This window comes from Serpula lacrymans, assembly GCF_000218685.1.
Source record: "Serpula lacrymans var. lacrymans S7.9 unplaced genomic scaffold SERLAscaffold_13, whole genome shotgun sequence".
Lineage (NCBI taxonomy): Eukaryota > Fungi > Basidiomycota > Agaricomycetes > Boletales > Serpulaceae > Serpula > Serpula lacrymans.
This window is the reverse complement of record NW_006763302.1, coordinates 1,434,024-1,450,527: the sequence shown is the minus strand read 5'-3', so window position 1 is coordinate 1,450,527 and position 16,504 is coordinate 1,434,024. Positions and strand designations below refer to the sequence as shown.

General features: G+C 46.0%; 4 protein-coding genes across 4 annotated transcripts; 1 reads left to right on the top strand and 3 right to left on the bottom strand.

Annotated features, from left to right (window-relative positions):
- Positions 1-1,001: 1,001 nt before the first annotated feature.
- On the top strand, positions 1,002-2,429 carry SERLADRAFT_477353 (uncharacterized protein; the record flags this gene model as incomplete). The annotated part of the gene is made up of 2 exons (XM_007322766.1): positions 1,002-1,270; positions 1,328-2,429. 2 exons carry the CDS (start codon positions 1,021-1,023, stop codon positions 2,176-2,178), a joined length of 1,101 nt encoding a protein of 366 aa, XP_007322828.1.
- A 4,378-nt stretch (positions 2,430-6,807) lies between these two features.
- Positions 6,808-7,830, bottom strand: SERLADRAFT_477348 (uncharacterized protein; the record flags this gene model as incomplete). Its single annotated transcript, XM_007322765.1, has 2 exons — positions 6,808-7,370; positions 7,452-7,830. The coding sequence occupies one exon, from the start codon at positions 7,800-7,802 to the stop codon at positions 7,518-7,520; it is 285 nt and encodes a 94-aa protein (XP_007322827.1).
- A 594-nt stretch (positions 7,831-8,424) lies between these two features.
- SERLADRAFT_477347 (uncharacterized protein) lies at positions 8,425-9,056 on the bottom strand (the record flags this gene model as incomplete). Its single annotated transcript, XM_007322764.1, has 1 exon — positions 8,425-9,056. One exon carries the CDS (start codon positions 8,820-8,822, stop codon positions 8,472-8,474), a length of 351 nt encoding a protein of 116 aa, XP_007322826.1.
- A 294-nt stretch (positions 9,057-9,350) lies between these two features.
- On the bottom strand, positions 9,351-12,127 carry SERLADRAFT_477344 (uncharacterized protein; the record flags this gene model as incomplete). The annotated part of the gene is made up of 3 exons (XM_007322763.1): positions 9,351-10,956; positions 11,025-11,221; positions 11,292-12,127. The coding sequence occupies 3 exons, from the start codon at positions 12,101-12,103 to the stop codon at positions 10,682-10,684; spliced, it is 1,284 nt and encodes a 427-aa protein (XP_007322825.1).
- Positions 12,128-16,504: the final 4,377 nt, after the last annotated feature.

Here is a 16,504-nt window from a genome sequence, read left to right as displayed (position 1 = left end):
CCCAACCACTGCTCTCCTAATGATGTCACAGCGACGCCCAGAAGCTTTCGGGCACTACAGCAAGCACGGCAGGTATCCGACACGCCTGGGTCCGGGTCTCAGCCCACCAGTAACGACAGCTCCCCGCGGGAGCAGCCACCATCATGGGCTTCGCCGTTGCCTCCTCGCGGGCGGGAACAAAAACCTCGCAATGTCCTCAGGCGAAAGCCGAGTGGATCTTATAAGGCGTTGCAGCATTCTAAAGAAAAGGAAAAGAGTAAAGCAAGCACGAGTGCCAGTCCGTTGTCTGCTGGGAGACGGGCGACTGTGTCTGTTCCCTCCAAAGATCATGTCTCTCCTTTGTCTTTGTTGTCTTCGCCAAGAATTTTAGGGAGGCAGGGGTCAGGTCGTGCACATCCAGTTCCTTCGCTAACGCCCGCAGGTGCTGTTGTACAAGCCTATAAGCAGCAGGAGCAAAGTCGAGAACACACCCCTGCGGCAAGTGAAAATCTCGAGCATTATAAGTCGTTAACAGGTTCAGAGGTGTCAAAAGCAGACGATGAAGTTTCTGCAACCCCATACTATACGGTGTTTGGAAATACGTCTGGGAGGGTCGTCGCAGTGGGAGGACCTAACGATAGGTGGGATGGCCTTGATGGCTACTTGGTTCATCAACGCGCAGGCTCCGCAAAACCTGACTCTGGGAGTCGCAGTTTAACAAGAAAAGTGTCAAATAGGTGGAAAAAGGTGACGAGTGGAGGAGTAGAAAGAGAAGACTCGTCGCCGGTGGAACGTAGTGGGCACATGAAAGGTCGGCAGAGTTTGCAGGAGAATCGTTCGTTGGGTTTGCCAAAAGAGCAGCGGGGTTCCTTGGACAAATTTGGTTGCGAGTTTGTCGATCTTCGTTCTGCTGAGAACGTACATCCGAGCCAGACATTGTCCTCTGCACGTAACTGGGGATCAGAGCATGTCAGGGCAAGCTCCACTCACGAGAACTTTGGAAAGGAAAAAACAGAAGAAGGGGGGAAGTTATGGAAGTTGATGAAGCGATTGAGTACAGGTGGGCTTCGCGATCGATATCAAATAGACAAGGCCGCACCTCCTGTACCAGCCATCCCAAAGGAATTGTTGCGCAGCACCGCTCAGTCCACCGCTGCACGACAGACAGACACGCTCACTCGCATCATGACGTCTCCGGAACACACAGCCCATTCACACACTACGATGGTTTCTCCGACGAAGCAAAGAAGTGGGTATGGCCCTCGGCCTTCGACTGCTCCTAAATCATTTGGTGGGCCTCGACAGAGCATTACCACACGTTCTTCTTCACCCATATCGTCAGATATAGCATCCTCAAAGTTTTTCAATAGGTCGCAATCTGTGCGATCCTCAACGTCCTCATATGGCTATGAAATTCCACCACTACCACACTTTGCGGATCAACACATTCTATCCCCTAAGGAACTGCATCAATTTGACAACATAGACGAGGCTGTTGCGTCCCCAACGCCTAAGCCCCGAAAATCTGTTCCTCGTCGATCAATGTCTGGCCCGGCAGATCACCCGGCATCGGCTCGATCGGAACACCAGCCCCTTCCCTACCCACCAAGGAGGATGGGTAGCAACGAGAAGGATAGCACATCTCCTCTTTCTCGTCCTGCATCTCCCCCTATTCCTTCCTTCTCTACCACTGATCCTATAAACGCTTTCTCGCCCAAAAGCGCCAAAGACGGTGATAAAAGGCCAGTTCTCTCGTTACCTCTTCCCGAATTTGGCCAGTCTCCTCCACCAAGACCAACCAGGAGCTCTCTGCGGCCAGGCCGAAACCAGGTGCGGTCCCCATCTACGCCTTCTCCGTCGTCTCACAAGACCGCTGAAGACGAGGACGAATCGACTGGGCTGAATAGAAACCGGGCGTCATCTGGAGCGCATAGCAATGCTTCGACAACGAAACAGAGGCCAAGGTCGAATTCGTTTGGTTCAACGCCTCGCAAGACCGAACAGTCTCCCGCTCGATCACCTCTTACTTTCCGAGAGCTCAGTACTCCTCGTCGAGCGCCGCTCAGTGATAAAGAGAAAGCTGATAAATGGGATGACCTGCTTGAACGCAGTGCGCGAGCAGGAGGCACGCTTCACCTGGGTGGAGGTGATCTCATGTCGGACCATTTGCGATTCTCAAATTATTCTGAGATTTCCTAAAGAAAAGTCATTCAACTCCGTGGTCAAATACTTCTGATATACCCGTCAACATATACCTGCCTCCAGTGCATCTACGAACATCGCCCAGTCTAAAATTCTTTTTACATGCATCATACTCTTTTACGCTGGCATTATAATGAGGTTAATTGTTGCTCTATTTTTCTGGACGAAGGCAAATCAACAGCCCATCTCCCTCCATCATCAGTAATGATCTGCTGTCTATTAGACCGAAAATATAGATATGTTGATACAAATTACTTTCTGACGTGGTAAAGTTTGTATAGATAAAATAGTGCAAGGTAGGTGTAAGCATGACAGTGATAAATATCAGCCTTCCTAAATGACGTATGGCAAAAAAGTTCTTTGTATGCCTTAGTCTCAGCGCGGAATGTTAAAGTCGAGAGATAACATATCCTCAGGACAGAGTGGACTTGTATACTATCATTAGACAACTATTGATATCAGTACGTGCTTGCCATCCACAGGTTGGCTATAAGTAAACACTTAAAAGAACATTTCTGTCGATGAAAAAAGCCGTATATACAAGTAATTGGTAATTACATAATATGCACAATATTATTCGAGTAGATATAATGCATCGATATGCAGTGGAATTCCAAGATATTCATGCCTGGACAGCTGTTGATAACGGTACATCAGTTAAGAATGGCCATGGGCTCAAAAAACAAGCATCTGTGACCCTCTAAACACGTTGTGCGGACGTTTCCGCGGTAACCCAGCTGTAAGAAACTCCGCGAATAGTTCCAACGTGAACCTAATTCGAAGGCCTCAGAGCACAACTTGAAATTCCCTCTTGACTGTACTTACGACCAACCGGAAGCAAGCTAGCTCATGTTACTGGGCTATTCTGTCCCATATATACATATATGGTCTGTAAAATATGACATGAATAGCTCAGGCTGCGTGTCTTCAGTCACATCAACGAACACTCCAACGACTGCAGTTGTAACATTTATATCCACTCCATGCTATTGAACTACTTAGTGCTGGCCAGTCAAGATAAAATCAAAATAACGGTTGAGCCAATTGTACAGTATCTTGTTACTCGGAAAGCAAAGGCCGACAAAAAAATATTTTTCAAAAACTCCTGTAACTTCTCCGTCTCTTACCACGGCCGCAGTATTGCTGGCACAGATCCTACTTATTGTAGCATCTATTTCTGTGAACCTTGGACAACTTGAACACACAGTCGCTCGGTGCTACATAGAAGAGCACAGGAAGAGAGGACCTCAACAAGTTCACCACTTCACCTTCACAGAAAAGGAAGTATCGGGCCTTTTCAAATTTGAGCCAAGTCCTTGGGAAAGCCGTGGTAGCCTTGCTTCATATCTTTGTAAGTAAACTGAGTGGAGTCCGAATGTCTTATCACTGATATGCCTGACTCGGACTTACTGTCCTCTTTCTGGATTTTCAAGCTTGTGCTATGCAGGGGACATGTGGCCGTAGTGTCATCAGCATTGCAAGTCAGATCTTGTCGCACATCTCCGGTAGAATAAAGAGAAAACAACGTGGGTGCATCGTGATATCTTTATGCGGGATTACTGGATTCACCTGCCAAACACAAAAAATGTCTACCTCGGCGCAGATATCATTGCAACAAAGTCCAGAGCTTATAGCGCTATCCTGGTACGAATTAAGATGTCGCGATTTACCATCTGATACTGGTTCTTATTTTTTTCTAACGAGCACTCACTAGCGCTCGTTATTTGTGTTCCACAGGCTATTACTGGCCTGTAAGCCCTTCTGTGCTGTCAACTCAACTTTTCAACCTGTCACGTGCGGACGGCCTAACCACAAGCAGACCTCCTTTCTGTTCCTGTACTTGCAATTATTACAACGCTGCAGCTTATCTTGACGTGCATACACACAAGCATCGAAACTTCGAAAGAAAAGGAAAAGATGTCCCAGTAAGAGTAAGTCTTGACGTAACCGCAGAACCTTCGGCCAAGCTCACTGATTATACGTCCTCGTAACGGAATTGTCTCGATATAGAGGAAGCTTTGTTAGCAGCGCTCAAATGTTTGTATCCGAGTCTGCGGTTCCCTGAAAGCTGCTACAGCAAGGCTCCTGATGTGTCTTATCGTAGTATGGAAACCGCTGGGTTTATTTTAGCTGTGTCATTGCAGGCAGCTATTCATGTTCTATTGCTTCTGATGCCGCGTGGTAGTCTTTCAAACATTGTAATTCAGGACTCTGCTTCGTGTTTTTGACGGCATGTCATTTGGGTATGCCCGTTCAGTATTTCACTTCGCTATCCACTACCTCATTGTTTCTGCACCATCTAGACAAACGCGGTGCGAGCAAAAAAACATATTTCCGGCATTACACCTTGTGTTTTTCCCCCTTTCCACCCCGACCGAATAGTTCCATAATTCACCGAGTTTTCACTTTACCACAGATAATGAGGGACGATACTCTCCCCTTGTGACCTTGTCTGGTTATTATCAATTCACATACAATGCTCTATACTAAACATTCTCGTCCCCATGGTAAAGGCCATATAAAGCCACCTTTCCCAACCGCAGTGCTGGAATTACATCCACTATGAAAGGACACATTTTGGCATTGAGCGGACAAGGCCTCACGAGAATTGACATTTGAGTCTCTATGCATGACCTTCTCATGGAGGCTCTACACGTCCATACCCATTCCTCGAAAACAGATCGATCCGATGTTGACCAGGCAGGCCTTCGCAATATATATCCGTAATCCACGGCAAGTCGTCGCTCAACAAGCGAGCGTACACGTCAAAACTCATCTCGGTCGCTCTGCTGTTGTATCGTGGACAGGCTGAGCGCCAAGTTAGATCGTCGTAGATCGGATCCGTTCAACAGATGCCTCATCATTCACATGGCCTGTCCCAATCATTTTCCAACTCGTAGATTGTCCTAGGGTCAGCCTAGCGGCACACTGATAAAGTTGGTGGAGCCATGGGCCATAGTCCTGCCGCCGCGCGAAATAAAATTTGGTGCTATAAACCCACCTCCAAAGTCTCCTTTACTTCATAGGGTCGACGCAAGAGAAAATATTTTAGCCATGTGGAAACTCGGCCACACAGCCACTTACATTGGTCAGAGCTCCTATTCCTCCGGTGAGAGTCCGTTTGCTGCGTTCTTTTGTGAAAGTGATTAATTTTAACGTGACATCACTTGGCAGACTCATCCTACCAATCTTCGTGTAACAGAACAGCTAGGGATGTCGGACGAAGTGCTGCATCTGAGGCCCTGGCTGCGTCTAAGATCAAGGTTCCGATGGGGAATGTCCCTTCCCTTCGTTGTATTTCGCCGCATACGGGCCAAGGCAAATGTATCAAATGTATCAAATGGAGTCATCGGATATATGATTTTACATGCAAACGTGTGAGTTACTCGGTCTACGCTCGGATGGGCAAAGCATGGTGAGGGTTAAGCGCACAGTGAGTACGTATACTGCAGGACATTGTCTTATAATATTATAATGAACATGCTATTATGCATCATGACCTATCAGTATACATGGGGTATACTGATTCCCTATATCGCAGTACACAGCACAAACTTATCCGCATATAATATCAAAAATCTCAATACCACATATTCTGCGTGGTGGAAAATGAATTTCCCTTCCCAGCCGCCTGTGCGAACATGACATAGTCTACTATGGCAACTACCAAACAATCGATTTCAAGTTAACATTCAAAATGATACATATGTGGAAGAAATCCTGGCACGTGTTGGATTACAGCACAAGTATGTGCACAGCGTTCATATATACTAACTCATTTTATTCGCTAGTTATACACATGTTCCGGAATCGTCGGACCAAGTATTACAGCCTCCAGGCCACCGCACTGGGATCTTATAGTGACGTGAAAGTCGACGTGGTTGACTGATCTGGTCAAAGCCGCGAGGTTTAGTTTGTTGCCTAACCGACCCTAAGAGGTACGTTATGTTCCTTGATTCGGGATCGCCTTGAGCCCTGATCCTGAATTCTGAAGTTCAAAGATAGTGTAACGCCGTGAAGATAATTTTTGTTACCTCGCAGTGCTAGTGCTAAACCTGTTCTGAATGCAACCTCATGGCACTGCTACCGAGAATATCGGTGGCCCATCAGTCCCATCATGGCCTCAAGCTGACTATACCTATAAAAGTAATCAAGAATACCACCATCGATGTAAGTAATGCGCAGCAGTTATCAGAATCATAGACGGGCGTTCATGAAAAATGAACACTTCTCCGTCGTTATACAAAGCGGAAATAAGCAAGCACGAGTAAGCTTTTCTCTTGCAATTGATTGACACTGATCCGATTAGAAAAACAAGTCAAAATGATAGATAAGTTGGACGTTCAATCGTACCTGAATGGGCGGCGTTAAGCTCCTATGAGGCTGTGGTACTATATGAAAGTCGATTTCGGTACAGGGGGACGGAGTAGAGTTTCGTCGGCAAGAATGGGAAACATTTTAAGCTCGGTGACTACGGTGCGTTGACCTTGCGGTGTTTTATGCTGTGCAAAATGAAGGACTATACAAACTCGAAAGGAGGGAAGTCGAAGGGCACGAAGTCTTCATTGTTGCCTCGCGTTGAACTACGAGCGGCGATAGAGCACTTGCATGACGCTATACAGACGTATATTGCTGGCATGGTGTTCGTCACAGAAAACAGGATGTGGTAACAGTTAACGCGTTAACTCCAGTGACGACGTCAATGTCAATATAAAACCTCCATCAGGTGTGAGAACCGGTGAGCAATTCACTCAGCGGTTAATGACAACGGAGATTACGGTATCGGTGGACATGGAAGACTTTGAGCTTCGTCGAAGGACGGTCAGGACATGATAGGCGTTTGCGGAGTGAGGATGGACGAACTTGGGGATAGATGTACAGAAGAGCTGAAGGGCACAGGGGGTAGTCAGGTGACCATGGCAGGTGTGGAACAACTAGTAAATATTTTGATGTAGTACTATTTCCATGAGTTCATGGTTTTGAGAAGGGTAATATCTATTCACTGCCCTCTGCGGTTACCGATTCACGTAATCCGCGATTATCTGATGACAAGCAAGCACGCTGTTCGCCAAGGGTTTGGTCGTTTACAGAATGCTGGAAGTAATGAAAGGTCTTTAATCCACCGAGGACACCTATTTCAGGAGCGACGCTAACGGCATGGACGGCCGGCCTGTGGCATGATGGTATGGCTATCCACATGAGGATTGTGCACATGAGGAGTCCAGGAATAGTAAAGAGCGTCAAAGAGAAGGCTGGAGGATAGTACGTACCTGGGATTACCATATAGATACATAGATGATTGCGTACGCACTATCTCTTCCACGCATCGTGTTGATCTAAGGACTTGGAAGAGGCCTCATGGACAGAACACCTGCTGATAGGACACAGGAAAGGGTGTCATGTGAGTGATTTGCATGGAGATGAAGATCTAAGAGAATCCGAAGAGGCGGAAAGCATGAGATGGATGAGCTGGAGGTATGTGCTCCATCTGTGTCTAAAGAGGCATCATTGAGGGTGTCATGATGATCCGAATGAGGAGGCGGAATATCGCACCGCCATCCGGGCATCGCGGATGTATTGTACGGAGATGAGGTCGATAATGGCCATGAACGCACCTGCATGCTGTTGCGGACGACGGCGACGGCGACTGGGACGACGACAACGGTCTCCAGGAGGAAGAGAGGGATGGTTATCTCGGACATAGGCGGGGTTTACACGGGATAAGCCGCGTCTCAGATCAATGCAAAAGTCTAATTTACACATCATTGCCCAATGCGGACAGAGATAGAATCGTGTGCCTCCGTAGCCAAGTATACTCTGCACCACATAGTCAGCAAGCTGAAAAGCAAATCAGCCACAATCAGAGGCAGTATATCACGTCTGCACCCACCTCCTTTTACTCACAGTACCATTTATCCGCAGGTACACGCCCTAACACCTTGCTCATACACATGGACAGCTTTCCATATCGTGTCCGAACCTGAGTATTTAGAGCTGCCTTGTAATCGTAACAGATTCCATCTCGTACCAAATAATAGACCCGGAGATCGCGAGAGGAATGGCCTTCCGTGCCACCTTTGGCACCTTCCACGTTACACTTGCGTTAACCCTGATACTTACTTATCACCATTCACCAACTAGCTGGCGCAGGCCCTAAATCTGATCAGGGTCTCTCTGTCATATCGGAAGTTTATTAGCGCCTTTCGCTGAAACCGTGACACTATCCTACTTTGAGCTCTCCTTATTAGGCGATCTGAACAGCCACACAGGCTTTCTCTCTTTACCCCGTCTCAGTCAGTCTTACTTATATCTCGCCTCACTTCCTTCGGGTTCGCGTCGACCCTCTGCCGATCCTCTTCCATGTTCTTTGTCCGTTCCATTTCGAGAGTATCGTGCTTACTGACACAACCTTTTTCTTTTTCTAATGGACCCTCCCAGGCAGTCACACAACCAGCCTGGTCGAAACTCCCCCGTGCCTCCTCGTCGTCTGGCAACCCTATACACATCTGACGACCAGAATCGCTCTTCGGTCCAGTCTTCATCACATTATTCCCAGCAGCCATCACTTCCCTCAATACGTCAACTACACCCCTATCTACCTCCTTCCGGTATGTCACAACAAGAGACACTCCCTGATGCATCTACCTCTGCCTACAGCTATCCTCCTCCAACATATCCAATAGCTTCCGGCAGCGGGGACCTACATTCCGGGCACTCTACCCAGTCTCATTCTAACGTCTATGGTCGCACTGAAACACTCGAGTCCGAACTCGAAGGAGACGCTGACCAGCAGGGTCCAGCTAAGAAGAAGCGACGCCGACAAGCGTTGAGCTGTAACGGTGAGCACATCATCTTCAATTACCAGACCCCGTATCTCTAACATTCAAACACGTTTTTTTCTTATCGATTCGGAAACGATTCGGAACGGTTCTTGATTCATCGCGATACGTGGCATTTTCATGCTTACCTTATGATTTTGTATGTCACGCGCTTCACTAGAATGTAAAAGGCGGAAGATCAAGTGTGACAGGTTCGGATCTTATGGGTGGCATCATTATGCTTGATGCTAACGATACTGCATTCTAGGGCACAGCCGTGTGGGCCCTGTACGCGTCGCGGTGAACAGTCAAAATGCCAGTGGCGCACTCTTGAGCCTGTGTAAGTGTCTGATGTTCTTGCTTTTATATTGGCTTTGGCATAAACTCATTTTGTCGATTTTCTATTTTATCGGGGAAAACAAAATTCTAGAGATAAGTATGTTAGCCGAGCAGAATACGAAGATCTCAAGTCCAGGAGTAGAGCTGAGTATGAGGAACTGAAAGCCAGATTTATCCACCTGGAAACGGTGGTTTCACGTTTTTTCTCCGTGCCTCCCGGACCAGTTAACGTGCCTCTGTATGCAATGCCCGCAGACATTCCAGGGGCACCCTCAGACGCTGTCAGCCCGTTCCAGCCGGGTCATTCCACAAATACCATGTTATATCAGCAAGGCATGCCGTTATCATCATCATTCACTCAAGAACAACCCCAGCCACCACATCGCTATCCCAGAGCTGAATCTCCGCGTAGTTTCACATCCAGGACCCCACATGGCCCACCATCTGTCCTGTCACATACATCTATACAGCCTCTTCCTCCACCAGGAGTTCGCCGCCTCTCCGATCCCAAATCTCCCACAACTCTGAAACAATCTCCACTATCCCTCGCTTCTATCACCTCTCCTTACAATGTCGATGCCCAGTCAAAAAACTGCCACGCGCAGACGCTCACGTTACTGGGCGAGCGTCTGCGCCCACAACCAGAGGCTTGGAAAGGCCCAGTGGCACGACGACGGGTACGCACCACCGCCCTGCGACAGTGGAAACATCGGTCGCTAGCAGCTCGTCCGATGTTCTCATGGAGAACACTATCGTGCCTGGACCAGGCATGTCGCTACATGTTCCTCATGGGTTCTCTCGACGATATAGTGATCCACCCCTTGTTCTCCCTAGTCTTCAGCCTGGGCGAGATGTAGGCGAGTCCAAGGAGCGGACACACGGACCTAGCTATGATATCAGAGAGCGGTAATGCTCCGTAAATTTTCTTGTTCTGGCGACATGACTTCACAACGAGACAGCGTTTTTTCCCGCTGTCATTTCCGGACTCTGTATTATATTCTTGTACATCCTAGTTTGGCTTCAAGGCTTTTTTACGTGCAGAAATCATTGGCGTGCTTACGTTGACCACTTGTAGCTTTCTACTGTCCCCACAATATTTTTTCTCCGCTTTATACCCCTCTTCAGCCATCGTGAAACGGGAAAGACTCCTATATGTACTATATCAGATATCAGTGTAGTTGGATCTTACTGTCTTGCATGCTTTGACGAAATATAATGTTGTAATGCATAGCTCAATCCGGGTATCAACTGCAAGCCTCGACCGTTAAAATAACTACAACTTCTATCTGCCACAACGGTAAGACAAGGGGAAAAAACGGGGAAATGTCCTAAAAGAAACATGGTTATTCCCAAACCAATTTGCCCCGTTCGTCAACGGTAGCCTGCATGCCTCCTCCCAGAGTCTTTGCACCACCTTTACGTGAGTATTGTTCCATGATCCGTTCACGCTCCAAGTCACGCTTGTGTTTTGCGAGGGTAGCCAGCCGCTGGGACTCAACCTCACTCTTCGCTGCTTTCTCCGCTTCGCGCTTATTCGCGTTCTGTCGTTGTCGTTTCGTCATCGTATCTGGGGCCTTCTGAGTTGAGGATACGGACGTAGCCTCTGCACGGTTCGGTTCTAGGGAGACGGAAAGTGATACGAAGTTAGTGATTAATAAAGAGTATAGGCGACATGAGGGGGCTTACTAGAGCGACTTTTGCTCTTCACAACGCCCCATTCAGCTTCATCTTCTCCGTCTGCATCATGTAAACCAGCACTCCCGTCGTCAACATGGACGTCTTCGTAATCTGCCCATGAGAAGCCTGTCGCCGGCTTCTCTCCGGGCCGAGGCTGCACTCGCATGATGCGAGCTACGCCGGGATAATCTGGTTCTTCTAGCATGCTGCCCAAACAATAAGAGCGTGAGTTTTGAGTAATAGTATTAAGGCGCGCGAATAGGAGCGTTGACGTACTCTGCAACACCAGTTTTTCTCGGTTTCGGGAGAAGCCTCTCAGCGAGAGTTCTTCGATTTACCCCTGTAGATCCGGGCGCGTCTGCATCCACGATTGCGGAGGCACTATCGTCTGTGCGTTCGGTAACAGGAGAAGAGTTGCCTGTAGCAGAGCTTGTAACGCCAGCATCACTACTAGCGAACTCCGTTGAGACACCCAGCTGATTAGAGGCATCCTGGGAGGAGCGTTTTGTAGGTCGCGGATGGGACTCGACACGTGTCCAGGAACTATCGGTATCAAAAGAAGGGGATGATTTTAGCTGGGGAATCGGTGCAGCGGCGGGCGGAGAGGGCCGTTTCTGTTTCGATGTGGGCAGGGAATTCAGGTCTGTGGAAGTGCCTGATGCATCATCGGAATGGTCGGGCTGGGAAGAGACATTCTTTCCCGCTGAAGACTCCCCCCTCACACCTTTGGATTTCTTCTTCTTTCCCTTCTTTGACTTTGGTGTCGGCTGTTCGGCGACTGTCCCGGTTTCAGTAAATTCGCCAGGAATGGACGCTGGGGTTGCGACGACGGCCGGTTCTACAACTAGGCTGTTCTTAGACGACTTGTCCTGCATTTTGCCCATGTTGTCGGAATGTTCTGGGCTCTTTGTCAACGCAACTTGTTTCTTCTTCTTCTTTCCCTTGCCAGCCGGAGTCGCAGTAACAGCGGTGGGCTGGGCAGCCGGGGATTTGGGTGAGTATGAAAGATATCCAAATACCAGTACGCCGGCGACGACAGCGGCAGTCAGGGCGTTTTGTGAAGAAATGTCGCTGAGAGTTGAGCCCATGATGGTGGATGCTAAGGACCTGGCAACTGAAAATAGGAATGGCGGTGTGACGTGGAAAAAGGCAAACGCGTCAATAATCGTACACAACGCGCTGGGATGGTGACCACCAAAGTCAGGATACGGCTCATACCACCTCAAACTTGTCTGTGAGCATGCGCTGAGTTATTCCGATTCTGCATTGGCCTAGTATTAAAGGTATCGACCATAATTAATTACGGTGTTTAAGCCCTAATCAATTCGTCGCCGGAAATCGTACTATCAACAGATGCAAAATTCTGAGCTTGGCAATCTCTCAGGGGTCGCTTCAAGTGCCTTATCCTAAAGCACAATAGTCGCATCATAACTCCGCAACTCACGTTCTACATGAAACCCTTGCCACTACAGCCTCCAATACAACAAGGCACCCTAGATTCAAGCGCGATTTCTCTTTCGAGAGAAGAAAAAATCGATCTTGTCAAAAGTCCTATCAAATAACATGGCCCTCCGGGGCAGACCTGGACCCGGTTGTTTTGCGTTTTGGTCCCCTTGTTGTGGCGAGTTACTATAGCATTAGCATTCCTCTCTACAATGTACCAAACGGCGAGGTAAAGTTTTTCAGCACCGACTCATTTACAGTACTGTTTTGCAGGTATCTCTGATAATTGTCATTGTCTGATCATTGCTGTTTACCCCGTTCTGGCCACACTTAGTTGTAGGTGCCCCAAAAATTTGTATGTCAGGATCTGGCTCTGTCTGCTACCATGCAAACCACTATATTGAATGGACAGCAAAGGAAACAAGAATGCGGTATCAATTGAGTCACACAAATTGCTTGCAAATGAAAGGGTGAGTCATGTAGGTTGGTACATAAGAGGTATAAGGTTCCGGGAAGAAAAAACTTCAATGTCAAAATGGAAACCTGGAACCTCTGGGTCCAGGAACTAGTGTATTTGACAGGAGTTCAGGTCACAACATGCAAGGCCTTACTCAAGCTGGTCTTTGTTCTTGACTCCACCAGATGATGCATAATAACCCTCACCCAATCTTCCAACATATCTAAATGAATGATTTGAGCAGTTTTCTTAGACAACTCTCAATTTGATTTTGCTCAAAAGATGCTGTTGTTGGATATTCGGTCCCTCAGGGCGTGGGAACAGGCACAGGAGAAGGATTCCTTTAGCAAATGAATGCTGTAACAATATAAATACATGCTTCTTATGTGAAAGAACAATGGTGGCCACAAAAAGCCAGTTATAATCACAGAGTAAATCTTCAGGCAAAGCTCCAAAATTTGCTTATGTAATATAATTTCTACAGCTGTCTATCTCCAATCATTGCTTGGTCCACTCATTATCATTTGCTGTAGGGGTTGAGTATTGGAAAATTTGTTGTGCATCACTTGATCTTTACCATCAGCAACTTTGGGAGATGCCAACCAGCACTAATAGCGCTTGACAGAACTGTGTAAGGACTATTTACTTTTCCTTACTTCTTCATTTCTATGTCTTGGTTTTCAAACACTTTCCCCATTACACCTCTGGCCTTAGGGCTAGAGGTGTCATTTGCTATATTCTTTCTCATTGCCCTGACGGGTTTTCTTAATCACCGCTATGCAGATCAGAGAATGGGCAGTACTCTCAGTCAGCCGGCACAATGGGTAAGGACTAGTAGCTGAGATCTTGCTAACCAGCTCCAAACTCTATTAGTGTCTGGACATGTTAATAAAGGCTTTAGTTAGAGATTGTGCCTCATCATGAGATTACGGTTTCTGAACATGCCTGACAAACCTATTATTAGCACACACTCTCACCCACTTATTAATCCATGAAGTCATACAATAGTTATTCTTTTGTCTTATTGGTCAGTCCCATCCTCAGACCATTTTCCTTTATTCCTCTTTCGGTCTGGGGAGATAGACAGTCAACTATAAAAACCCTACATATCTCTGTATGATTCTTTAGCTTTTTATTACTTGAAATATCTGTTTTACTCCTCAACAAAACCCTTGAGTCTACTCTCTGTCCTTGACTTGCTATAATCTCTAGCATCTATTGATCTCAAGACTCATTGTGCCCCTTTACTCCCTGCAAGTGCAGTCAGAGATAGTTTTTTTTTGTTATAGTTTAAACATTGCCTCATAAAATAAAAAGCTCATCCTACAATCTGTTTACAGTGCACCATCTTGCTTAAACCCATTATAGTCCTAACTACCATTTTCTTCATTCCCTTGGACATTCTGTCTTTCACTGTCCATTCTACAACTAAAACACAACCTTGCCTTCTAGCTATTAGCTAATTGACCTACCAACATCCCCACCTATCTTGAAGTAATACTTTTGCTCTTCCTTTCACAAGTCCTCACTATAGCAGTTATATTTGATCACATCTACAATTGTCAAAGTGTCGGATGTCAGAGATAGCCTGGTGACGGAAGAAAAACACCGTTCCCTCAAAAATTTCCACTGCGCACTCAATAACAGAGATCTGCACATTGCAGTACCTGTTAACTCCATAACCAATCCCCTACCTACCCACAGCAATGCTGAAACAGGGTACTATGAAGACTCATCAGCTTCATCCTCTTTTATCAGTGAATTAGAAAAGTTAGTTCTAGCAGTTAACAATCTAGCCTTTAAAATCTCCCAACTTTGTCAATACATTGCACTTACTGTTACAATAGACATACCAGCACCTACTTACGCTTCACTTTTGTACTTTAACTTTTCATTTTCCAAGTCACATGACCAGTCATGTGACCATTTACTTTACTTTACATTTTCGACTTTTATAAGTCACATGACCAAGTCACGTGACACATCACCTGACCAGTGTCTAGACTCATCATGTGACCAGTCACATGCTAGACATCAGACTTTTAAACTTTATTTATAACTATACAGTACCTCATGTATTTTAGTATATATACTGGAGCAATACATGGGGAGAGACTCAGCAAGTCCTCCTGTTGTTCACCTACAACTAACTCGGTCCTACCCAATGGGTCATCACTCCCACCTCTTTCTCTTATTTTGAGTGTTGTTTTTATTGTGCTCCAGTGCCCCAAGGCTGTGTCTTGTTGGCGTTGTCACAATCTATGAACAGAGAATTCTAGAACCCCCTCATTGGAACAACAGCTCATAGAGACATGAACTCAGACAATAGGTAGCAGACCATAAAACTGCTCTCCTAGTGTTAGCAGACGGAATCTCCCCATGCCTTTATCACTTACAAAACTATATTGAAACCCCCCAGCTTGCATTTACACCAAAACAAGACAGAAGAGAGATCCACTTTCTACTCCACTGTGGAATTATCATCCATTGGAGACCTTACTCCGCATCCTACCTAAAAATCCTTGAAACTTTCATTGCACCATCAAAAATTGACATATACATCACAGCATCCTTTGATCCTGTCCCTCTCAAAAGACTCTTCCTCTCACACCTGAACAGAACAACACCTTTAACCTCTGAGATTATCTCAAAACAGGAGTCCACATATTAGTTGTCACCCCTTACTGCTGCAATAAGATACAAAGGATAGTTGCTTGCATCTTGCAGTTTTTCAAACTCATGTTTAAAATCGGACATGAGATTCTTGAAGGAAGAAACAGGGAACGTGTATAAAGACAGATCAGAAATGTCTGCAAATTATTTGGAGAATACCAAGACTACAGAAAGGAGATATTTAATTTAGTCATCCGCCACCCTACTGACCACTTTATTGTTACAGAAATCAATACTGAGTTCTGGGGAGTACCCATTTGAGACAATAACTGAATATACTCACAGTACAGACCAGCATCAGGAAAAACACTTTGGCTATATAGACTCTAATAGTACTATAGTTGCAAATATAGTTGTCATAGTGATCATAGCTGCAATAGAAACCCCAACATCTATTCAGGAACAATGTGCTCTTATAGTACTCTTATAGTTGGCTATAGCCTTTTATAGCACTTATAGCATATGGCTGACTATATGAGCTATGAGAGAGCTTGTGGCTGATTTAAAAAAATAATCTCACACACAAGGTTTGAACTCTCAACCTGTTGGTCTGCTTTTTTGCTGACCAATCAATCTACAGCTACATACCACACATTTATCCACTAAAGCATAAAGGCTTACAAAATATACTATACATGTGTAATTATTAACCTTTTATGGACTTGTCATTTTTTTTAACACATTGTCACAACTTATACTTGGATAAAGCATTACTATAAATATGTACTATGGTCTTAACAGCTATATAGGCTATTAGAGCTATAAGAGCTATTATAATGCCTTGGCTAGCTATATAACACTATGCATGTGTGCTTAAACTTATAGTATTATAAAAGCTATAATAGCATTTATAGTAATGCCTCTGCTATATAGCACTATCAGAGCTATAATAGCACAAATAGTATTACCTTTGCTA